The sequence below is a fragment of the Drosophila tropicalis genome, unplaced genomic scaffold (assembly GCF_018151085.1).
Source record: "Drosophila tropicalis isolate 14030-0801.00 unplaced genomic scaffold, ASM1815108v1 contig_845, whole genome shotgun sequence".
NCBI classification, from domain to species: Eukaryota; Metazoa; Arthropoda; class Insecta; order Diptera; family Drosophilidae; genus Drosophila; species Drosophila tropicalis.
The window spans coordinates 9434197-9460348 of NW_027173338.1; the positions used below are offsets into that span (position 1 = coordinate 9434197).

The 26152-nt window shown below is 34.7% G+C and overlaps 2 protein-coding genes and 1 long non-coding RNA gene across 17 annotated transcripts; all 3 read right to left on the reverse strand.

Annotated features, from left to right (window-relative positions):
- Positions 1-3142: 3142 nt before the first annotated feature.
- LOC137580465 (D-3-phosphoglycerate dehydrogenase) lies at positions 3143-6488 on the reverse strand. The gene is made up of 6 exons (XM_068294515.1): positions 6276-6488; positions 6102-6152; positions 4600-4754; positions 3924-4143; positions 3734-3866; positions 3143-3676 (listed from the first exon to the last, which is right to left on the reverse strand). The coding sequence occupies exons 1-6, from the start codon at positions 6357-6359 to the stop codon at positions 3321-3323; spliced, it is 999 nt and encodes a 332-aa protein (XP_068150616.1). The 5' UTR covers positions 6360-6488; the 3' UTR covers positions 3143-3320.
- LOC137580466 (uncharacterized) lies at positions 4754-5503 on the reverse strand. The gene is made up of 3 exons (XR_011033014.1): positions 5185-5503; positions 4847-5097; positions 4754-4782 (listed from the first exon to the last, which is right to left on the reverse strand). It is a non-coding gene; the product is annotated as an uncharacterized lncRNA (long non-coding RNA).
- Positions 6489-12347: 5859 nt separating the features above from the next.
- On the reverse strand, positions 12348-26075 carry Ca-beta (Ca2+-channel-protein-beta-subunit). 15 transcript variants are annotated; one of them, XM_068294306.1, is made up of 9 exons: positions 25563-26072; positions 20348-20464; positions 20064-20285; positions 19898-19988; positions 17803-18290; positions 17565-17732; positions 16978-17095; positions 16186-16461; positions 12348-13052 (listed from the first exon to the last, which is right to left on the reverse strand). In XM_068294306.1, exons 1-9 carry the CDS (start codon positions 25632-25634, stop codon positions 12610-12612), a joined length of 1995 nt encoding a protein of 664 aa, XP_068150407.1. In that variant the 5' UTR covers positions 25635-26072; the 3' UTR covers positions 12348-12609. The 15 variants fall into 15 exon arrangements, 12 of the variants coding, with proteins under 12 accessions (XP_068150407.1, XP_068150406.1, XP_068150405.1 ...); XM_068294305.1 differs by having other exon boundaries at positions 17803-18302; positions 19877-19988; XM_068294304.1 differs by lacking the exon at positions 25563-26072 and adding an exon at positions 21504-22515 and having other exon boundaries at positions 17803-18302; positions 19916-19988.
- Positions 26076-26152: the final 77 nt, after the last annotated feature.

Here is a 26152-nt window from a genome sequence, read left to right on the forward strand (position 1 = left end):
CCTTATCAGAGTTCAAGGTCAATATGTGTGTGTGTGTGTGTGTGTGTGTGTGCATGTCACTGACACTGACCTGCACTTGAAAGCATTGTGGGAATGTCCTTTAAATAATTCAAATTCTCTACATTTCATTAGATTTAAATAAACTGGAAATGCGAAGGTCACCCACCCACTCATCCATCCAGTCAAGGATTATATGGGGGCGGGGGAGGTATGTAAGTTTATTGCAAAATAAAACATACACAGGATGTTTTGTCGGCCAAAATGTTTCTATGGAAACATTGCCATGCTCTCTTCCATTGTATCCATGAGAGAGACAATGATCAAAGTAAAACATTAATTTGTTCTTGGTAATTAATTGCGTTGCAGTTACCATTTTTGGCAATCCAATACAATTATAACTATTTATGCACCAAGTCTAAAAAATTTATTTACTTGCGACAGTTGTGGAATAAGTTTTAAAGACAAGAATCAAGTCAACATGATGATAAGAACTCTATACCCTATATGTCAACCTAGTCGGTGGCTCAATGAAGGCCTACTAAATCTACAAATCTGTTGTTCTCGAGTTCGAACCCCAACGTAGGTGGAGTTTCCTCCCGATGAAGCAATACAGAAAGGTAGTTCCGTTGGGGATAATGGAAACGATTGTTGCTAACGAATAATTTTTTGTATACCCTATATCCTCTCTTTGGAAATTCGATATCTAAAATGAAATGTATAGTGAAAATTGTTCACCAGTTTCGGATTCTCCGAAGGATTCAAAGATATTTTCAAGAAACTATATTTGTGAAGTTTTAAAGTTGAGTTAAATTTTGGTATTTGGGTTTGTTTCAATGAGAATGAATGAGAATTGAGTCTGGCATTTTTGAAAGTTACGTTACATTTTCCAAAAATCTTAACTACTTAAAAATACTTCAACCCAAAACTTGCGTCTTCTTATTATGGGATAGAAATTAATTTTACAATTAGATATATAGTTTCTTGGTGAAATTATCTTAGAATTCTTCTATCATTGACCTCTTTTTGCTTTATACAAATTGACCATATCCTACATAGATACCTTGTTATATCTGATTTTCGCTTGTTTTTATGGTGGTAACTTATTTAAAACTTTGAGATTAAACATAACCAGAACAACATCAAAAACTAACAAATTGTTCCAAAAATGAAAGGTCAATGAACTAAGACAATTTCTAATCAAAATTTAGACATATTGTTTTTACGATTGATTAAGTATCGAAAATAGGCCCAGTTCCTTGCTTTATGGAATGAACCATATAAAAACGAAAATTTTGCCAGATGGATAACCTTTCCATGTCCTTATAAATAATCTTTCCTATAGAATCGTACTCCCACTCAAGTGTTTGAAGATATCCTGAGAAATTCGACTTTCCTTACTTCTACTCCTTATTCTTACTTACTTCAATATGTAAATGTAAATATTTTCACATTTTTTATTAAATTAAAATCGAATCCCCGCATAGAGTATTCCAAAGGCTGTTCGAATTTTGTGTAAGAAATTTATGCTTATTTAATTATTGTCTTGAGCTCAATTTCAAAAGGCCAAGACAATTGTCTAATGAGTGTGTGGATATGTAACAGATAAATACGTGATGTTATTTATTGCTTTTGATAGCATTTGTTTACAAATTGCGTTACAACAAATATCAATAATTGTCTGCGGATTACGAAGTGTGCAATATTAGACGATAGATTCAAATTCCAAATTACTTTCCCATATAATTACATATATAGTATATTTATATACTGTCTGCCTAGACAGGGAGTGAAACAAAGTATTGTTATTTAATGTTAGCACTTTAAATTAAGAAAACAAAGTAAATAGGAAATGATGCAACAATCGAGGATAATCAATGTGATGGATTTGGAGCACTTCAGCGAATGCAGAATGTTTATTTGTTTATGTCCATTTGCAATGTGCAAGCAATTAATTGACTTGCGAATTAAACTAATGTCCTTAATAAATAATAGAAAACCCTTTTTCATCAGACAGGAATGTTATCTCCTTTAATGTCATCAGGTAGTTGAACAGTGGAACTTTTGAGTGGAAAAGTCAATGACTAGTTTAGTGTAAAGTACAATAAAATGAAATCTAAAAACAAATTTCTTCATATTTCTTTTTAAAATAGTTTGAAAGACTACACTTTTGAAGAGATTTAAAGTCGGATATATTTTATAGATATTTGCTATGCTGAATTAAAAGATTGTTGGATTCTTTAATATTGTTGCTCTAAAATGCAAACTAATAACGATTTTACTCTAATTCTTAATTTTTGTTCCTAACATTCAAAATAAATAAACTGAAAATCTCTTCAAGAGTGTCTACGTCGAAATTGTGATAAAAACAGTTGAAATAAAAACACACTCTCAAAAAATAGTATAAACAAAAGTCGATAAAATACAAAAGAATTTTTCGATTCTTAATATTGCTGATAGATCCTCTTTCATTTCACTTTTTTGATTGTCTTTTTTTATTATATGATTATTATTGTTATAAGTGTAGGATATAGTTGTAAACTATCAACCTAACTATATTTTACAAGTACGGGCAACTAAGGCCTTTGACTTAGACAAAGAACCAATCGAACCCAGATCCTCGTTGTTCAGTTGCCTCTTTTTTATTATACTTTTGTGTAGATGTTTGTAGGACATGGAAAAAGACGTTGTCGACACAAGAAAAACTTACATTCATCAACAGATCTTGAATGAAGTCGATTCGATAAGCCTAAACCTGTCTTTTAGTCTCAATCAGTCATCTACTGATCCTTTGGTAACAAGGCTGTTTAATATTATAGATAAATAAAGTTTGTAGAAGATACCAGATCGTAGCACTATAACATACATATATAGATAGGTCGAAAAGTTGTGGATAGCTTACCAAATCGGTCATTTGTTATTCCTAAGCCCTAAACTGACCCGACTAACACGACAAATCTTCTAATAGTCAAAGTATATAAATCGGCTTTGGAAGGTGGAATGAAACTTAATTGTTTTCTTGAAAACAAATCACTTGTATTTTTCCGATCCTGATCCTGACCCGATATCTAATCTATCCAAATGTATAAATTATAGAAAGAGTTATCCAGTAATAAAATAAATTTACTACATCAATGGAAAAGAATTTAGGCAAACGAATTTAGTGTTCAATTTATTTCAATATAATCAACTAGAACGTCGACAGCACCAACAGTTCCTATTTTAATTGAATTGGGCATATGTTTGTGGTGTTTTGATTAGGATGTATATCTTTATGAGAATGTAATTGGCTGAATGCTTGATGGCTGAACCTGTTTTCTATGTTACTGATAGTGAGCAAGTGCCTCTTTGTTAATAACACCGGCATATGTGGTGTATTTCGGCGAGGTTCCATTGAGGGCAATAAACTGTTCGGCAACCTCAACAGCCACGCGAACTTGAGCCTCTGCCGTGCTGGCACCCAAATGGGGTGTAGCCACAACTTTAGGATGATTGATAAGAGCCTTTGTAATGGCAGATTTTGGTGGCTCCTCGGGGTAGACATCGAATGCTGCACCAGCTACTTGGCCACTCTCAAGGCCATCAATAATGGCCTGTTCATCGATAATGCCACCACGTGCCACATTAACAACCTTGACGCCTTGCTTGCACTTGGCCAGAGTTTCCGTAGATATAAGATCTGCAAGAAAAGGGAAGTTGGGTCTTAATGTGTCATAGGTGTTGTCTTTTGTCTTACTTCTGGTAGCTGGTATCAACGGTGTGTGCACCGTAATGTAGTCAGCCTGTGGCCAAATCTCTTCCAATGTTAACTTTTCAATGCCAGCCGCTTTGGCCTCAGCTTCCGTGGTGATGGGATCATAGCCAATTATCTGCAAAGGTGTCTGAGATTACATTAACGCACTTGGCGATCTATTTCTGGGTGTCACCTTCATGCCCCAGGCTTTCATGCGAATGGCGACTTCACGTCCGATACGCCCCAGACCAAGAATAGCCAATGTCTTGCCATAGAGCTCGGAGCCACTGTAGAGTTTCCTGTCCCAGCGTCCCTCCTTCATGCTTTGACCGGCGGGCACAACGGGACGGGCGAGAGCACCAATTAGGATGCATGTCAGCTCACAAGCAGAAATCGAATTACCACCCGGAGTGCTAAAAGCAACAACAACAAAAAAGAAAGCGTTTAGTTAAACATACCCAAATGTGAGGAGTCCAGGAGTCGGGGGTCATTGTTGTGACTAGACAGTATTATGCAAATTATGTAACAAAAAAAAAAAAAAAAAAGAAGAGGCAAATGCCTATCGCAAATATCGCGCTCGACTCGCTACCCTTAGCGATTGACATTGACATGCCAATGCTTTTGGGGATGGGGTTGGGGGGCGGGAAGCTTCTTTAATTATGCACGTCAAGCGCCGTCAATTGACCCCGGTTAGGTCTAAGAAGATAGCTAGAGCCAATTGGGTTGCTGGTCCTCATCAAACAAGGGTTTGAAAATGCGCATATTTGATTCATTTTCAATGGATAACTGATTATGATGCGGAATGAGGTCCCACTCCCACAAGGGGACAATGCAGACGTCCTTTTTTTTTTGGTATAAAGTGTACTTACTTAAGGACAACAACATTGTGCTTCGTGGCTGCAGGCACATCGATGTTGTCTACACCAGCTCCTGCACGACCCACAACTTTTAGGCTACCAGCTCCTGCTGCAAGGACTTCCGCGGTTATTTTCGTATCCGAGCGAACAATGGCGGCGTCAAAATTCTGCAAGTTATTTATGGAATGCAAATCGCTTTAAAAATTTAATAATTATTCTGTGTTAGAATTACTTAATCATATCTCTTTTAAAGGCACACCTTCTTGTTCTAATCAGTCTAGGTAATTACAAGTATTTTATCTTAAGCGATGTTTTCCTTTTTAAATTCAGATTGCGAGAATCGGCTCTATGAGTATATGTTGATATGTCAATGTCTGGCCGGAAGTTGATTTGATAACAATATTTAATCGGTTTCATTAGGTGGCTATGCCGACCATTCATGCGACCATTGCATGAGTTTATTTTGTTTGGAAAGAGTATATCTGATATCAAGTGGAATCGACGCTTTACCTTCAAAGAAATTTAGGTGTACTTAATACGAATATTGAATAGTAAGATTAATTGTCCATTATTTAAGGAACAGACTCTTTGATGTACTTAATAATTGCCAAAAATCGGAGTCCACTTCTGCTGAATAGATGGACATGATGGCAGTGTATGAAAAATCTATAAAAGCAGAGAAAATTTCAATGTATGTAAGAAATCTTGAGGCGATAGTTAGTACCAGAGCAAATAAGAGACTCTGTCCTATCGAGGCCCACGCTGAAAATCTATGATCCATTCGCTTGGCTTTTGACAACCCTCCTGAGGGCTGAGGGTAACGCCTCTCTTACTAAGTACTCTTTTATTTTTGTAGTATCAATTCCTTATCTAACATTGTAAATAAATAAGAACCTTTCCAAGTTTGAGTAGACAAATATTCTATCATTCGACTTCAAATAAGGTAAGTAAGTCTGAGGAAGCCATACAAAGTCTTGCATATGATGCGTTAAGATTCAGGGCCGGATTTGAATGACGATGTGTGCATATATTTCACAAATTTATAGAAAAATTTCTTTGTTTGTCGACATAGTTTTCTTTATATTTTTGGAGAGCCCCTTTGACCCCTTGTCATTTTCAGTGAAGATTTATTTATCCGTGTAAGTGCACATTGTTTTCTCTCAGTGCATGTCTATGAACCTGCATCAATTTTAATCGTTCCCATCAAGTATTGTTCGAGCATTTAACTGATAATGAATTGTGGACAAGAAAAACATATTTTTCAATAAATTGTTTTCGCTTTTTTTACGTAATAATCTTGTTGCTAATGCTTGTAACTTGTTGTTTTGTTTGAAACTGCATACGACTGCATATTCCTCTATATGTATATGTATTGCACTTGTTTACTGCTCAATAGATAATATATGCATTTATAGGTATGTGTGTAACAAGTAAGATTCACTAAAGTCACTCGAGAGCAGAGTCAATTACTTAGTATTTCATTTAACAATTGACATTCTCACTCACTCACTTACCTTAACTTCCTTGCAAAGCTCATCCGCGGGGAGTTTCAGTTTATATGTTACCTTGACAAAAGAAGAAATGTAGAAATTGTTCATGCAAATGTTAATATACGAATGGTGTAAAGAGACGAGAAATGCAATAATGTGCCGCATTGAGTGGAGAAGGAAGATGAATAATGGACTTACATTGATACCGTGCTCTTGTAAGAGTTCTACACATGATTTATCGACTGCATCGCAGACCAAAACATTTTTAATGCTAAGAGGCATTTTTTGCTATTTAAAAAACAATAACAACAACAACTTGTGCGAATTTATGTACGTGTGTGTGTGGGGATGAGGCGGCTCCAGGCACCTTAACAGCGACCACTTGTTTCGATGATTCTACAAATTCAACTGAGTCGGAGTATGAGAGCAACCGGCCAATGAACCAGCCTGGTCTCTCCAGTTGAACCAGAGGCAAGAGAGAGAGAGATAACACCACCGAACCCACTGCCTCCCACTCTCTCTTCTCCACTATCATTTGCCAGACGCTGTTATTCGAAATGCAATGCGATCGTTTTTATACCATACACCCATAGGGTGAAATGGTATATTAAAGTCGCCGAAATGTATGTAACAGGCAGAAGGAAGCTTTTCCGACCCTATAGAGTATATATATTCTTGATCAGGTTTAACAGCCGAGTCGATCTAGCCATGTCCGTCTGTCCGTCCGTCTGTATGAACACGCAGATCTCGGAGGCTATAAGAGCTAGAGCCACCAAATTTGGTATGTATACTCGTGTAGTATGTAAATGTATAGAGTTAATTGGAATTTCGGCCACGCCCACTTACGCTCCCAGAAAACACATAAAACTATTTTTCTCAAAAAGTATAACAGCTAGAGTAAGCGAGATAGCACTTAGTATGAAGCATGTAAAAACAATTGGTTTTCGAAATTTGAAATATTTGTTTCACCTGGTGTATGGTATACCCAAGTCGGCGACTTACTTACTTCATATTTGTGTGTGGTTAATTATCAGTGAGAGAGCTGGAGCTCAAGCTAGAACTGGACGACATTGCGGGAGTGTGTCTCTCTCTCGTTGTTGAAGCTTTCTTTCTCGCAAACACACACACACAAATAAGCATTTCATTCGAAATAATGTTTAACTTATTGAGAGCTTCTTGGCAAATTTTCGAACTTTGGTTTTTTGGGGTTACTTTTTTCCCTAACTTTCTTGCTTTTTATTCAAAACTTTGTTATTTTTGTTGTGGCATGAGTTTACTTTAAGCCCAGTTACTAAATATAACTGCAAAAGACCAATATAATTAGTGTTGAGTAACTCAAATATTAATACGATGTTGCCAAAGGCTAAAATAATATATGAAATTTTCACTATGTCTGTTTCAATTAACTAAGCGCCTTTAGTACAAGAGCTATTGGGATTAAACTTGTTATTTAACTTTCTTAGTATCACAGGTGAGTTAAGTTGTAGATTTTTTCAAATTGGAGCTCTAAAACATATGGAAATGATAGGCTGCAATAGGTAAGTATGATTCAAGCTTGAGCTTAATATCTTCTGATCAATCTACATTGGAGGCAATATGTTAATCCGATTAATATTTTAAACTTTCAAATTAGCAATTGACATTAATTGACATTTGTTGATAATTATCCATGTTTAATTTGTTAACTATCTTGTAATAAGTAAGATAAATAAATTACTGACTGATACCTCTTCGTAATGAATCCTTGTCATACTTACTTTATTGATTCACTTAAAAACGAAACAAAGTATTTAAATTTTTTAAATATTTTTATTGTATTTGCTTTTTATTTTGCAATTTAGCGTTCATTTAACTACGTATTTCCAAAAAACATATTTCTTGATGTATTCATATTGAAAATCAAAGGCAAACTCTCAAACCTGGATCTTGTGATCGCTAATCTCGACTCACAAAGAAGAAACGCAAAAAATTAAATAAATTAAGAATAACAAATCGAAAAACAATTGAACTAAAATTAAATATCGTAAATACTATATACAAAAAGGATTGTTAAACATTTTTTTGTTTTGTTTCACTTTCTTTTACTTTTTTTTTACTTGTCTGTTTTTTTGTTTCTTTTGCACGTATAAAATATTTTATATATTTGCACAATTATTTTTAAATATACTTATAATCTTTGTGTCGGGGACCATTTTAGATTTATTAATTATAATTTTCTTTTTATTTAATAAGAATGACTCCATACTGAATAAGGAAATTTCAGGCGTGCATATATTTAATCTTTTATTTAATGTTTTTTTATTTCCCTCTTTAAATCTCATAGTTTTTTTTTTTGTTTTTTTTTTGTATTTGTAATTTATTATACATAGTTTTTATTTTTTTTAACAACTCTCTACTATCATCATTATCATCGATTGCCCTATTAATCTCTCACACCAGACATCAATTATTTTTTTTTTGTTTATGCTAAAAAAAATAATAGTCTTTGGCTTAAAAAGAAGGAAGTGATTATTGCTAAATTTAACTATATATATAATTTATTTATATTTATATATATATTTATTTATAATGCATGTGTGTATGTATGTATGTATGTATATGTGTATGTAGTTTGAATTGCTTTTTTGATGTATTATTTTGAATATTTTTTGATTTGGGAGTAAAAATTTAAATTTTTTTTTTTCGTTTTCATTTTGTTTTTCATATTGAATAGTTGTTTAGTTAATATTAAATGAAAATATAGAAAGTTATTTGAAAATGTATTTTGCAAAATTTATTTTTTTTTTTTAAGTTTCAAGTTGAAGTTTTCTTTGCACTATTTATTTCGCTGATCAGGTATGGAAAAGGTTTCCTTTTTTCTCCCATTGATAGTCAAAGGGTAGGAGAGAGATAGAGAGATAGAGAGAGAGAGGAAAGAATATTTAAGCAATTTTTTTATTTGTTGTTAGCATCTCTATCTATAAATATTAGATGGGTGTATTTTTTTTTAAACAAAAGTTTGCGAAATCTTTGTAATTGTGATATTTTTTGTTGTTCCAATGTGTGTTGTTTGTGTGTGTGTGTGTTGGTTTCTTGTTTAAATTTTGTTAATTATAGTAAGACAATTAATATATGTATTGTATTTTCATCATTTACCAGTTCTGTGAATTACATAAGTGCATTTTACATACTCACATATTTCTATATTTTCTTTAAATTTAAATTTTCACTTTTAGTTTTTTTTTTGGAAATAATTTTATTTTATATCGTTATCTTCTCTGCTTATGGTCGAATGTGTTAGTGTTGGGTCAAATGGCTTTGTATGATGAACCTGTTCACTAAGTTACTTCAGGAGGGAACAAGTTCAATTACTCATTGACTCAGTTGTTCATTGACTCAGTTGTTCATTGACTCAGTTTTTTATTGACTCACTGACTAAATTAGTAACTTTTGCAATAATTCGATAACAGAATAAAATCGGATTCTTCCTATATACAATGACAGAGTGCAACGAATAGAAAATATATAAAAAATCTCAACAAGAACTTTAAAACTAAAAAAAAACAAATAAATTAATAATGAACTATATCAAAATACTATAAGCAGTTCTTTCTATCCTTTTCCTTTTAGAAAACAAGATTAAGCTCAACAAATGAGCTAATGATCAAGTGAATAAGTTAACAATTCAGCAATAGAAGAAGTTACTCAATGAGTCAGTGAGTAAACAACTGAACAAGTGAGTCAGTGATCAACTGAGCCAGTGAATGAACTGAACAACGAACAAGTTTTGTGACCTGATTCATCTACTTACTGACTGAGTGAGTAAGTTGCTCATTTTCGTTCATTTAATCATGAGTAATAACCCAACACTAGTCCGTATGCAAGTTTGTATGTACCCAAGTGTATTCGTTTTTATATTTAATTTGTTCAATTTTTAGCTAATACATTGATTAATCGGTTTTAACTTTTTACAAGAAATGCTGTTTGTCCCAGCATTTCATCCCACAGAAATGCAGATCCTAGATACACATTATAATAGTAGATATACACATGTGTATATGTACATAAGATATATACATTATTCATTTTTTTTTGGTTTGTTTTTTGAAGGGGAGAGGGATATGGGTACTTAATATACATACAGTTCTCTTTTTAAGGTATTAGTTCTAATTTAGTACCAACTTTTCTTATTCCATCATGAAAACAACAGTTCAACATCCACACCACACACACACACACACACACACTCGCACACACACACACATCTTCTATCTCCAATCTCACCTAATACGGTTTTTGTTTTAGAAATTGTGGAAAATTTTCTTTCACTTTCTTAATGAATTATTTACTTATGTTATTTTTGTTTTTTTTGAATATGTAAGTATGTATATTTAACGCTTGGCTTTTCACCTGGAGAAAGCTCTTATTTGCCATCCTTCTAGCTTGAACTACTTATATAGGAGTGCGGCTATAAATCAATGCCTTGCTGCCACCAGATCTCTTAGGGCTTTTAGTACTTTAGTCTTCTTCGATAGCAATACGATTTTCAATTTACTGGGAGAGGACTGTGTGGGAGGAGGGGGGAAAGGTTGGGGGCGGCTGTGCTGTGGCTTTTCTTTCACAGAAAAGAATACATTTCTTTCAGGTGGTTGGAATTGTAAAAGGAGTGCTCGTTCGGAATGGGCCAGATCAATATTAACAAGTTAAATGTAGTTTTCACTTTTAAATGTTTAACAATAATTTTGACGCAAAACTTGACTAATTATGATTGAATGGTACGCATTGATTTGAAGGCAAAGGCAAAACTAGGGGATGTGAAAAGGAGGTTAAATTTTATCAACCCCGCAAAGTATGCAATGAAAGAACTTTAAATTTTAAGAGGAATTTTGAAAAAGAGGGTTTTTTAAGTATCTATTGCATAGCTTAGGGGGTTCAAAATTCTCCCATAATGATGATGAATGTGAACGGGGCCTCATGTTATGTGCGTTTTATTTTTATCTTTTTCATTATTTTCACTTATTAGCAGATTATTGAACCTCTTGGTGGTGTTTGTGGTGGTGAATCTTTGTGTTTGTTTGTTTTTTGTTTTCTCTTAGTAAGGCACTGGTAGTTTAAATGTTTAATACCCCCTCCCCCAAAAAAAAAAGAAAACCAAATTGAGGGCATGACAAGGGGACAAGGTGAGTTGGAAAGAAATCTAGGTGTGCGTCTTAGGTGTTTGTGTTTTGTGGGAGTGTGGGTGGTTCGAGTGCCATTTTGGAATTATTATTAAAGAGATTTCATACAATACTCAATGTCAAGTGTTTTCTGTGTGGAGTTTGTCGAAGTTAGATTTACTTAGACTTAAGTCACATTCACTAAATTATTAAAGCTGACACCTATGTACACATACATGTACATACTTAATCAATCGATTGCATAACAGATACATATCTTTATAGTATGTAGTATATTTTCTCTCTACATTCCTGTAGATGATGCTGATGAAAAATGCGTAAATTAATTTTTTGCTCTAGCTTGTGTAGATTAATATTCACTACCTTAAAGTGTTTTCTTTTTTTTTTTGGTTTTTATTTTTAATTTTGTTTCATTCATTTAAATAAAATCTCAATCATTTCATTCATTCGTCCATTATACTATAGCAAATTTTTGTTTAAGACACATAAGGCTCCACATGGCATTGTGCTTTTCACTGTAACTAGCTGTGTTTGTGTGTGTGTGTGAGTGTGTGAAGGGGAAAATTCAAATGCAATTTGAATGAAAATTTACAAAATGTCCTTGTGTGTGTGTGTGTGTTTGTGTTTGGCACTGCAAAATGTTCACCTCTAACTTTGGTGGCCAACACAGAAGAACTTGACATTAAGTTGATGAAATCTCTTTAATAAAATGTATCCGTGCTCTGTATATCGTCCTCATCCTCCTCGACAATGATCTTGTTACGTATTGCATGAGTGACCGCCTCGGCATGGCTGAAAGAGGATGGATTCGTATGGATTGTTGTTGCTGTTGCTGTGGCTTGTATTATGGGTCTATTGAGGGTGCTGCTGCTGCTGCGCGTTAAATGTGGATGAGCGAAAGAGGTGTCTTGTATCGAATGCCTGGAGCTGCTGCGAAACGGGGGGGCATCGTGCGAATAGTAATGACTTTGACTATGCGGACGTGCTTGTGGATAGGATTGGGGTTGATGACGCAACGGAAATTGTTCACGGCGTGTCCTCGCCTGTTGTTTCTGTTGTTGTTGGCCGAAAGCTGTCGTCATCTGTGACAAGGAAGTGGACGATGTGGACGATAACCACTGACCGCTCCGTTGCCTGGTTAGGACGGGCATTTGTGGATGCTGTGACTGCGATGATTGCGATGGTTGGATGAATTGTTGTCTGGATGTTGTGGTTGTTTTTTTTGTTGTTGTTGGTCCTTTGGGACATGGCATTGTTATGGATAACGGTTTGGGCTTCGGTTTGTGTATTATGTCAAGATCAAAACTATTGTCGCGTGCTTCCATCAAATCTGGCGCTCTCGCATCGATCTGATCCCACCCCTATATCCACGATTCCTACATGGCATTCAGCATTCTCCTACTACTCCCACCACCTCTGTGCGGACTATATTCATCGCGATCGACCACAGAGGCGCCGCGTGGCAAATCGCGCGGATCATCGATCCGCGTACTTGGACCATACCGTGAACTGGTCATACGCATCTGTGGATCATCACGTTCAAATTCTTGATCATCGATCAGACGGCCACCACGAGACAAATGACCGTGATGTGATGCTCCGCTGGGACCACTTCTCATGGCCGGATATTCAAAATTACGCTCCTCAAGCAGCTCATCACTATTGAGATCATAGTGCATAAGATCACGATCCCGTCTCTCATATCGTTCTCTTTCCCGCTCTCGTTCACTGTAACCGGCCCCAACTCCAACGCCGCCTCCACGCTCTCCATGACGTCCTCCCGTTGTTTGCCGTCTGCTATGATGGTAAGACGTCCCTCCTGCAAAATGGCCAACACGCATGTGATTATTATTATTAAATTACAATTACTAAAGTCAAAAAAGGCATTGTGTAACGAAAAAACCAAACAAAACTAAAACAAATAAAGTAAAGCATTCAAACGTTTTTTGTTTTTTCTTTTTTCTCTCCAAAGAGGCAAGGTCAAGAACCAATGCTATTAAGGGATCTGCTTCGATTCTGCTTTTGGTAAATACGAATTGGTAAGTACAAATTGGTAGCTACAAATATTTGCAACTCAAAATTTCACCTAAATTTCAACTTAAAATTGTCTGTTAAGTTATCTTCATACAAATTGCTTGTATGTCATAAGCTTTGTTAATAATATCTAACTTAACTACATTTAGATACGCATACAGTCCAGCTCAACTGAATAGGTTTAGGTACTTGTTTATTGTGAAAATAAAGGCCAAATAGAATAAAGATGAAAATCCAAATTGGCTAAAGTCAAAGCCAAAATGTGTTATATAAAAAATATGAAGTGAAGTAAGAATATATTCAAAATATTCAATATTTTAAGATCAGTTATGCATTATTATTCCTATATCTCAGGCGATAAACTCATAAAATAAAGGATTCTCGAAATTTTAGTAAGAAATGTTAAAGCAGTTCCAAAACCATGACAATATCAATATTCAGTTAAGCATCACTATATCACAAGAATCTGATTGATCTGCACTTTGAATAGGATCAAAAATATTTCTATATTAATTTTTAAACAGCGACTGACTATTTTTAAGCTCACTGATCGATTTTAAGCTAAAAAAATGTACTTAGTTAATAAACTCATTTACATAAGAGGCTTTATCAGTTTGATAATTAAAATTTTAAAAAAATATAATAAGTACTGCATCAAATATTTTAAAAATTTAGTCATAGATTAAGCCAAATGTAACCTATATAAAATAATGTTTTCTTAAGAATTTAATGAAATATAAATGCCATCATCAAAGTCGCCAAAATGAAATAAAAACTGAACTTAGTCCTAAACTGAAAGGTAAGACCTTAGAATTGTTATAAGAGAGAAAAATTTTCTGAGATGAAACAGTTTTATGACTAAAAGCGAATTCTAAATATTGTATTCTATTCTGAATATATCGGCTAAGTAAAAAATAAATAAAACTCGTCTTGCTTGACATCGAAAAGGTCTGTCAGAGAATATAATAAAGATAAAGAATTTGAAATTATTTAATGATAAATTCTTTAAAAGTATTTACTCATATATTTTAAAAAAAGCAAAGCCAAAAATGATACCAAAGAAGCCAACTTCGGGTATGCCAAAGTTTGTATACCCTTGCGTAATATTTTAATATCCAATTTAAATAATAACTAGGACAATCAGTTTCTCTTCTTTATATTATATAGCTAGACTCTTGATATCTGTTCCTTTAGTTCCTATTTGTCTCTTCCCCCTCTAATTGATTGATTTTTGCGGTTATAATCTAAATAAAACACTAAAAATTTGATACAGATAGAGATTTTCATTATATAGTTGTCCGATCTAAACAAAATTCAAAGATAAAACATTTAGAGCAACCTTTTTTGTTGGCAGTTATATATCCATATCCTAGCAACTTAAGAACTTAACTTACTCTTGGTAATGAAAAACTTGATTCTAATTGATTTTGAATTGAGGTCGTTAAATTAAGTTAACAAAATAACTTCCTAAGGAACATTTTCACACTGATATAACCTCTTAAAAGATTTGATTACTAATTATTATACATATATACTGCAATCTATCTATTCCTGTAAAAGAATAACTCCTGCTTTTGTCACTAAAGGTTCTTGGACATTGGGTAAAGGGAAGTGGGTGGATATATTAACATACAAGAAACTAAAAATAAATAATGCAAAATATATTTCTTGATATACTTAGGATATGTTATATTGCACAAATAAAATGGAACACAACGTCTTGGGGGGAGTCTTGTACTCACTAAACCGATTTTGTCTAAACAACGATTGCAACAATAGGATGAGTTGATGTTAATTTGATTTATTGTATTTTTGGAATTGATGTACCACACAAAGAAAACATAAGGAAAACCGAAACAACTGAAGCTGAGTTGATCTCTAAAACTGAGTCTCTAGACCCCCGAGTAATGAAGGAATTCAAGTGGTAGAAGGACGAGGAGTACGAGGACATTTAAAGGCGCACAACGCCCGGTGTAACTAGAAACGAGTACAAAATTTCCACAGATAAAACTTACAGAACATGAATATGAAAACAGAAACTATGAGTATAATGAGTGGAGTGGAAATCGTATCACAAATGAGGGAAGTTTCAAATTGTTTAGTTGGTTAATAGAAACTCAAACTGTAGAAAGAAAAAGCAAATTCGAATAAATTTAGTTAGTTACTATGGGTTAGTTAAACCCTATGTGAGAGGCGGCGGAAAGGGTTAAGCAAAAAGGTTTTGAGTTTCGTTTAAAAGACAAACTTTTGTATTTTTTGTTTATTTTTAGATTGAATAATTCAGTTTTGGTTTCTTGTGTACAGCCTTGAAGACGGTTGAGATTTGTTTTGACTGAATTTTTACTGTTGATATCGCAAATGGTTGATGGTCTTTGGTAATTGGATCTATATATATATATGGCTTATAGCATTGTTGAAAAGGGACCGGGTATGTCACGTGCTGTGAATGCTGCAAAGTGTTGGCATATACATATAAAAATAAAAATAAAGAAAAATACAATAGAGGAATTATATATTTTGAAGGGGGTTGAAACGAAAAAAAAGAAAAACAAGGGAAAAGCATAAGAAAAGTTAAGCAATGAATTCTATGCAAATGCCCCGGAAAATGTTCGTTAAAGCAAACGAAAAATGAACTTAAGATTTCGGCAATCGGGACTTAAGAGTACACAATGTATGAAAGATATATCTAAATATCTGATGAAATTTATATGTATACAATTAGTTGTTGACAATTCACTAAGATATGTTTGGGGGTGGGGAGGAAACGAAGGATCCTATTTAGATATATATGTATATATTTATTTACTTTATTTTTTTTTTTTATGGTTTTTGCTGTGTGTTCATTTTTACGGTTGGTACTTATTACAATTACGGATATATTTGGAAAAACGAAAACGAAAATAAATTGTAGAATTTACCTTGGTCCCAATCGAACTCTCTATTCCAATCTCTTTCTCGCTCTCTTTCCCATTCACGGGCTCTCTCACGTTCCCATTCCAAATCCCTTTGCCTTTCCTTTGAACTGCGATCCCTGTTGAATTCTCTGTCCCAATAATTCCGTTCATTTTCACGTTCTCTTTCCCTACTATCACGATCACGGCTACCTTCACGCTCGACACTGGCCATACCCATACCCATTCTTGTCTCATGATCGTCCTGATCATTGACAAATTCATCGCCATCGACTATATCTACTACAGGTGTGTGTGTGTGTGTGTGTGTTTGAGTGTGTTTGTGTGGCCCATGAATGAAGAGAGAGAGCAAGAAGGAGCATCGATTGGTTTTTCGGTACAGTCATGGGAATTTGAATTTGAAGAAAGACAAATTTTTTAGAATTGTATTGTATCTTTTGTTGTTTTTTTTTTTTTTTTTGTGGATATTTTTTGTGGTTAAACGGTGTATGGGGGCGCGCGAGTTATGTTTGAAAAGCAAATGAAAACTGTCTTCTGACTGAAGTCGTCGGTTTATGCATATTGTTGGGATGTAATAAGGATGGTGTAGATAGGCCGAAAATGGACCAATAATCATATTCTTGTTAATTGTCGAAATAAACGATGGGGTGAAATTTGTAATTTTGAATTCAGTCTCTTTTTTGACACATTTTGTTTATATATATTTATATATAGAGGAAGGGGGTAGTCGCATATGAATATGAATATGCTGATATATAGAATGATATATGTATGTATGTAGGTCTGCTGTGGTTTTACCTGGTGGAGTGGGGCCCAATCGCGCTTGATCCGCTGATGGTGATATCTCCTGTGATGGCAATGGTCTGGCTATAGCCTGTACAGTTCTTATATCAGGATGTGTGGCTTTCCAATATGTCTAGAAAAAAAGAATCAAAATATTACAAAATTGTTTATATTAGAAAGCGTTTTCGATTTTGTTATACTAATCATCAAGTAAAACAACTGTTTTATATTAGAAAGACGATTTTTACAGGCCATTTAGCAAATGGAGGCTGTCTCGCTCACTCTAAGAAGCATATAAGCACTTTAGAACCGACAGAGACCAATTCTGCCTTTTAGTGGAAAATGTTTCTACGTATAACTTGACCATTTTTGATCCGATTTTTATGAAATTTGGCTTGATCATAGATATGAATAGTGAAAATTAGTATACAAAATTTCATAAAGATACTTTGATTTTTACACTTCGAAAATCTCAGTTAAAATGACTTTCTAGTTGTCAGCCAAAGCAGGCATTTAAGTTTTCTTGGATTTGGGTCTTATATTTGAGATATCTTTTTACTGGCTAACCTTGGTTTACTGCTTGCTAAATATTAAAGACTTACCTCCAAGTATTCGGCAATGTGCTCACAGGCGTCTTCCAATTGGTTTTCATCTAAAATTACATCGAACATTTCCGGTGGACATTGGGCTAATTTTTCAGCGGCAACCATTTGCACGGAGAGATTTTTCGCCTGTGACTTGCCACGCGATTTGATTAAACGCTGTAAAACCTTTTTTTGGGGAAGAAAGTTAGAGCGATTAGTTAGAGAGCTTTGATTAATTAAAATCAAATGTACTTACCTTACTACTACTAATTTTTAAGTATACTATTGTTGGCGCTAATGAAGTTTTCGCTAATTGTGACGGATGATTGATTGTATCACAATCGAGTACGACTAGTTGCAGTGATCGGGCTAGCTCAAAAATACGCTCGATCTCCTCTTGAACTTTGCCCAGGCAATCGGAGCGACTGCTCGAGCGTTCCATAATGGCGCGTTTCGATGGATTGTTCATGATGGAACGCTTGGCCAATGATATATCGGCCATCACACGCGTTATAATAATGCGTCCTTCGAAACGATGCTTTAGGAAGTCGAAGAGTGCCTTTTGCATCATATCGGTTACTTCGTAACCCTTAAGGCTTGGACCCACTAAAACGACGGGACGCATCGATGGCACCACATCATATGGACTGGCGGTTTCCTGTTTCTTAAAGAATGGCTTCCGTTTCTCCTTGTTCGGTGGCGTTGCGAGCGGTGTCTTCCCATGGCGTCCTGGTCCCATAGAATCTGATTCGTCACCTGATTTTGTTAGTATTTGTGGCAAACAGGGCAAAGAGAGAGAGAGAGAGAGAAAAGATAATGGCAAAAAATGAGCGAACGAATGAATTGATCGACCGACGATAATCGAGCATTACGAATTGCTAAGCCAATTAATATAAATTTTAAATCGGTATCGGATTTATTTTAAATGATTGCTATACAAAATAGTTTTTGTGTATTGTGACAGTTTTGGAGGTGGTTTTGGGTGTTTTGAGTGGTTGTGGTGGTTTTTGGTGGTTTGCCCAATGGCTTGGTTCTTATTGGAATTGGAATTTTGCCGCACTACGCACCGTTCAAAATGCATTTTGAGAGATGTCAACTCGAGGGTGAGGGATTTATCCTACAGAAAACATATCTTAATTCTAGATGTATAATATATGCATGATGTGCATCCGGGTTATAGGAATGTGATATCAATCGAATTCTATATATCTTACACAAAATTTCTCTAGCTTTTTGAATTGAATTTCGAACTTGAAACGAGCGACTGAGATGGCTGATATTTAGAAACGATCTATTTAGAAACGTAGACAAACCTTGTTTTTTTTTGCGCGGTGTTGTACTATAGGGATCTTTTGTTATTTTGTTTTGTGGGGGAGCGGGAAAGTTCACGTTACGATCATGCAGTGGTGATTTGACGTGTTATCGATGATCAGTTATCGGTTATCGGTTGTTGTTGTTGTGTTGAATAAAAGAGATTTGAGTGCATTTAATAGTGTTCTAATCGTTTTTGGGGGGAGAGGCTAAAAACAAGCACTTCTATGAGCAAGGAATAGAAATGTGAGACGTACATACATACATCTCTTATGTATTAAAAAGCAGCGGATTGTGTGTGTCTGTGTGTCTATGTGTGTGTGTTAGACCGATATGCATGCAAATATTTGTATAGGGTATAGTTAAAGTCTATATGTCTAGGTCTAGAGGGTCAAATTGCATTTGGATAATTGAATAATTTCCGTTACGGATTTGCCAGTGACTTTGTTTAAGCATACAAATTGCAAAAAATTCTTTATGAATGTCGCATGATATGATTGAATAAATTAAATAACCAAAAACAATTTACAACAATTTTAAAGATTGATTGACCGATTTTCTTCTCTTTTTGTGTTTTACTTTGATGGAAGGATATCTATGATATAGAAATTTTTTTTAGTAGTTTTTGTAACTCTCTGAAGTCCTTTTTGGTTCTTTGGCTCAGGCATATATGTAGATATGTAGATCTGTCCGGTCTGTGATCGTGTACGAGTTGTATATATAAGTATATTCAGAATTTATTCGTTAATGTATTCGTTATAAAAATTATAGATTTTGTTTGTGTGTTTCGGCAAAAATATTCGCAAATAAACGAACAAGTACCACAAGTACGACGACGACGATGACAATAATCGCATTGGGGTTACGATATATTGTATTAGTTAAGTCAACTTTATATAGAAATACAACAAACGGGTCAGATTAAAATAAATTCAATTTCACAACAATATATCATATATAATAAAGAAATGAAACCTCGACAAGAAAAGAAACCAAGGAGAATGAAATGTGTGTCATACCAGGTGTGGGGGGTGTGCTACCTCGAGATGGCTCCGCACCTGCTTGTCCCGCGCCAAGATTACCGCTAGACGAGCCCTTTGTGCCATACAGTCTTGAGGGTCTGGTTTGATTCTTTATATGGAAATGGAAATCGAAAAATTGAAATTGATTCGAAGATTGCCTATTGAAATGGGAATCAATTCAAACCTGCATGCGAATGTTGTCTAGCTTAGCGGGGCTGGGTATGAAGCCCACATCGCAGCCTTCCTTGACCAGCCTGCCGATCCACCAGTTATTGTCATATTTCTCTTTGATGTGCAGAAACTCCCTAATCTCAAATGAAACAGCGCCACCCTGTACGGGCGAATCGTCATCGATGGTGCCATCGTATGCTACGTTAGTTCGCACAGCGAACGCCACTGGTTTGCTCTGAAAAGGATCGATCAATTTTAGTTTCTTTCATTTCGAATATGATATTAATTTGTACTTACTCTCGCTTTATCCAACTGGCTTAAGGCCTGACGTTCCTTTTCTCGCCGAAGCGATTCCTTTTCCTCGTCTAGCGACAGATCGGATGACGGTTGTGAATAGTTTGAGTCGGCAGAACCCTTGAAGAAATCGAAAAAGGAAAACATGAAAATGAAATATCCCAAAAAGTATGCAACAGAAAGATGTTTTTTTCTTGTAGGAAATTCCCAAGAAATATATTTTGAATTAACGTTGAAATTGAACCCATAGTAAGCATTTGAGATCCATATTGTCATATTTTACTTTTCTTTTAAACCCATCTGGATCGTACGACTATATCACATATGTAAATAGCTCTTATCGGCGTTATATCATGGATTTAATATTAAAGACATTTACATTTTAGTTTACATTTTACATTTAAGATTTCTAAAAAAGGCAAAAGTCGAGGATAAACAATTTGGAGCTTTTTAGCAAATATATTTCTATATGTATTTTAAAATTATACAATAAAAAGATTTAAAGTTTCTTATAATTAAAAGATTTAATGTTTTAGAGGCTATTTCATTTCCCTTGCCTATCCCATTAGGTAAGATTATATTGGACCTCATCCCATCCCATCCTAAATAGATGTTCCTTCCTATAGGAAAGCTACAAACATTTCAAATAATAAAATTACCAATAATATCATTAATTACTTTAATAAATTTCCTCGAATTTGTTTTCATTTCCAAATATTTTTATATGTTTTCATAAATTAAAGTGAAATTTCTCATAAAATTTGCTTAATGAAGGACGAGAAGTTAGGACGGACCGACGATAATGGCTACATCGACTCGGTTTTTAATGCTGATAAGGACTTAAAGAGGTCTTCTTCACTGCGATACAATCATTTGACTAATTTCAAAATATCCCCTACAAGGATATATATTAGTTATCCACAATCGTTTCCATTATCCCCGACGGAACTATCTTTCATCGGGGGAAACTCCGAAACAACAGATTTATAGATTTAGTAGGTCTCCTTTGAACCACCGACTAGGTCCTACACGGATATATATATGTAGATATATTCTAAATGGCAAAAATTCAATTATTTTGGTTTGCCCATTCTGATTATAAGACAACTAAACTTTTGATATATTCTTCAAACTTAATGAATAACACATTGATATGCACCTGTGTAAATAATTTGTTATATCCACTTTGATATGATGTATATCCAAGGCCAAATCGAGACTCTCGATGTTGGCCTCCCTGAACGGAGGGAGCATCTGAGGACGATGCGCGTTGCACCATGGGCCTATCAGCCCTATAGTCTTCTTCGAATGAAGATATTTTGGCAATCTACTCGACGACAGGTTGCAACAACAACAATGGCAATAGCCAATGGCCAGAATCGCAAGTGGCACAGCTGTTAGCTGATTGTCTGTTGTTTGATGTGTTGGCAATGAACCCAACTCTAGGCCAATAATTTGGGTTACTAGCGACGCGTCGATAATTCCAAACTGTTCAAGTCTACTGGCCCACTGACAATGGCCTATAATTGGCATTAGTTTAGATCAAATTTACAGATTTTGTTTAGACTTTTCACTGCTTCTTAGAGAGTTTCCGACACACTGAACACTGCGAACTTTGACATTGGCATTTGTTATTGCCCTTCTGGGCTGAATCGTATGTCCATATATATATTCTGTGGATTGTAGTGTGGCGAAATTTTATCCGTATTTAGCGCTTTTCTATGATTTTGCCAAAAGTTAAAAATAGGAATTTATGTCAGTCGAGCCGCAATGTGCCGATACTCTCTGCTCACATCACTTTTTCTAGTATACGAGCCAAATTACTGGAAAACGCAAACGCAAAGCCAACTGATGTGGAAGATGGGTGGCAGGAGGTGGGCTAGAATTATTGGCATAGATGGGAGTAACGAGAAGAAGAAAAAAAGAATTTCCTCTTTTTTTCTTTTTATTTGATTTGATTTTGTTTTATTTTTTTGCTTTGCTTTGCTTGGCTTTCGTTTTGTTGTATTTCCTTTGTTTCGCTTTTCACTTTTTGAAGCACTTGCAACTGGTTGATATTGAAAATTTGTTCTTGACCCAAAACCAACTTCAATATTTATGGAATTTGAAGTTAATAATTTCAATCAAAGAATTCTTTTGCACTCCTCGCACTTTCCATCGACATTCACTCGATTCTACTCCGCACGCAAACTGAATCGTGTCTGTATTTGAAAAGCGAAAAAATGTTGTTGGGGATGCCACTCTGTGCCATGGACTCGTGAAAAGTGTGTAGACTTTTCCTTCCCTTTTTCCAGTGCGTAAATATTGGGCCACATTGGAAATGGGCGGTATAGAAAGAGAGAGCGAGAGAGCGAATGAAGGTGAATGGTCGTATGGGTGTTGGGTTAACTCTATGGGTTGGGTGCTTGAGTATATTCAAGTACGCGCCAACTACAACTACAAGTGTCAGCCAACAAATGTGAGATGTAAACAAAAAGATCCTTTGTTACACTCTGCCAAAATGCAATGCACTTTTGAACCACTGTGCAACAAATGGTTCACTTGTATCAGTTAAATGCGCATGTTTGACTTGAGTGCATCTCAATGTACATACATCAGCCCATTGGGTCAGTGTATCTGGAAAATCAATAGATCTAATTAATATCCACCTGTTGGTAACCCTTTTTGGAACTTTAAACCAGATGGGTGCCAATTTATTTCCACAACAGATACAAGTATGTAAATGTGTATATGGAAATTGTATTCGTTTCTTTCCTAAGCATTTCGAGAGCTCTTTAAACTCTTACAAATTCTAAATATAAGTAATTTGAATATTGAAAATGTTGGCAAATTTAAGTATCTAGATGGCAAATTAATAACTCTTCTTACTTATGTGTGAAATTCCAATTCCAAATAAATTTGTTCACTACATTTAATCTTAGTATTTAAATTGTAATGCAGTTGGTTTATAACATTTTAAGAAGGGTTAAAAGTAATGGAAAATAAAGTATGAAATTACCAAAGATTATTTTCGAAAATATGGCCAATTCCGAGTTCTTTTACACGACTTTCAAAAGCAGAATAATATTTAATAGGTGATATAAGTTTATTCTTTTTTGTTGTTAAGTATAATACAATGATTTAATTCGATGAAAAACTTATTAAAAAGCAAATCAGCAGAAGAATTCATCGGTTGGGTCTTCAACGTCATCTGCTTAGACCAACGTTAAGCGGTCACCAACAGGACATCAAATCTAAATGGCAAACAATCGTCAAATTCTACGAATTAATTGAACTTTGATTCGACTTGGCCTTATCCTGTTGTTTTTTTAAAGGATTCTCCTGGGTCACTCATCTGATTTCACCCACAAGAGTAAGATATATCTTCAAAATTCTGTCAATAACGATTTTCGAAATTCATTTATCAGTTTTCTAATTATAAAGGAATCTTTAAGTTTGTATTTAACCCATAAAAACCAAAATTTTGGAAAGTTTTCGTAAAATATTGTGAATTGTGATTGTGAATACACATCATAAATGAATATTTGAGTAAAAGTATCCAAGTTTAAAATATGCCAAATAGCAATTAAGTTGACGTATAACTTTTTGAAATCGGTTAAAAATTGGCGATAATACAGTACAGTGCTAGTTACATATTTGGTATATTTGAAGATTGCAAATTTTTAAAAAACGCGAAATTCTTAATGTTTATAACAAATCAAACAAGTTTGTTGGTGATCGACTACATCAAAAAGAGTGAATTAAGTTGAAAGAAAAATATTTATTTATTTATGTACCTTTAATGTGATTGCAAATTACAGCCAATCTTCTTACCAGGTATAAGTAGCTACTGGGCCTTAAGCTAATGGAAGAAAAATCATTTCTAATGCTGTTGGTCTTTTTAAAACCTTTTGAAAGTTATTAAAAATAAGTTTGTATCCTTAATAAGGAAAATTGGGTTTCCCCATTTTTATACCCTTGCAGAGGGTATTATGATCAGATGTTTGTAACGCACAGAAGGAGACGTTTCCGACCCCATAAAGTATATATATTCTTGATCAGCGTGAGAAGCTGAGTCGATATAGCCATGTCTGTCCGTCCGTCTGTGCGTACGCGTTTTACTCAGCCGTCTTAAGAGCTATCGGGCTGAAATTTGTTTTTCGGGGGTTTTTATTACCCGTCAAAAATAAAGTATGAAAACCATAAGGATCGGACCACTATATAATAGAAGAACTAGAAGAAACATTTTCATAAAAATCGAGTATGCTATGAAATTTACATATATGTATGAGAGTAAAATTGTTTTGTTTGTATATTGATGAATTGAGTTGCAGAAAACAAATTTTGAACATGTAAAATTATTATTACCGAGGACTGCAAGGGTATACAAACTTCGGCATAGCCGATGTTAGCTTCTTTGATTTTTAAATATTATTTTACTACCGACTAATATATTAAAAATACTATGAAGCAATGAAAAAAATGGAGGAATGAAAAACTCATTAAGTGTTTCGATATAGATTTCATTCAAGATCAAACAGTGGAATAAACCAATCTCTTCTATGTGACAAATTGTAAGTTGTCTTTTATATCCACTGTGCCTTGTAACGTAAACATTCCGTGTTTCTTTCCCATTTCCACGAGCAATGAAAAACAAAATACATTTTCCAAAACTCACACACTCAGATTGGTGAAGAGAGAATGGGGTTGTATTGGGGTGGCAAAGAGAGAGAGACTCAGAGAGAGTCAATGTCTATTCTCCACTTTACAAAGGCGCATGCGTTAGTTTTTAATGTTATGTACTCTTTCGGTTAACCGATTTGAATGTTGTTTTGGGTATCGATAAGCAATGAGTATCTTTTCGGTTGCTATCGATATTGTGTAGGTGATAATGGGACAGGGACAACCGTTAACAGATAATAACAATATTATTAATAGTATTTTAATGTCTGTTGGCCTTCAATATGGAATTCGCATATAAAACTCTTTAGTCAATTGTTTTGAAGGAACTAAAACATAATTTTGTATTTCAAATGATCCACAATATCAAACACATACATATGTACATAGCTATGTATATATGTTTATATATATATTCTAGATCTGGTTGACAAGCTATTGAGCAGCACTAAGAGAACGAGTGGATAAAAATATACAAATGTCGGCCCGGGCCCAGGGGGCAGAGGAACGTTTAAATTGCACGGCAATATTTTTATTTTTTTCAAATCTTTTTGCTTACCCGACGATTTTTATTCCTAAAGGGCTTATAGGACTTAGCCTTGTGTTTGGCACCCAAATGTAGTTTCTTCATTTTGCAGCTAATCTAATCACAAAGTTGCACACAGAAAATTGAATACCTTTTTGGGGTATTCAATCAATCACAATATTCACTTTGTCCCCAAAACAGCAAGATTATGCAATCATGTTTGTATTTAGTTTAAAACTTTAACAAAAACACTTGTTTCACTTTTGATCATTTATGTTTATTGCTAGAGAGGGAGCAGCAGCAGCAAGAGGAGGAGGAGGAGGTGACGAATTGGGTCACGCTGCTTTCTGGGGGGGCATTGCCACAAGATGAGCACATGTTAAAAGTCAAGTGCTCAAGCTCTTAGAGCATTCGATTAAACTAATATTAACAATTAGCACAAATCACTAAAGCCTTTGTAAATATGCACATCTATCTACATATATATGTATATATAGGATATATAGTGGAGACAAAAACTGAGCTGACATCGACCGACCACAATAGACAACAATTCCGACTGACAAATATTTTTGGCACCCGACGACGAAGCAAACAGCATCAGCCCATTGACAAAAACATTT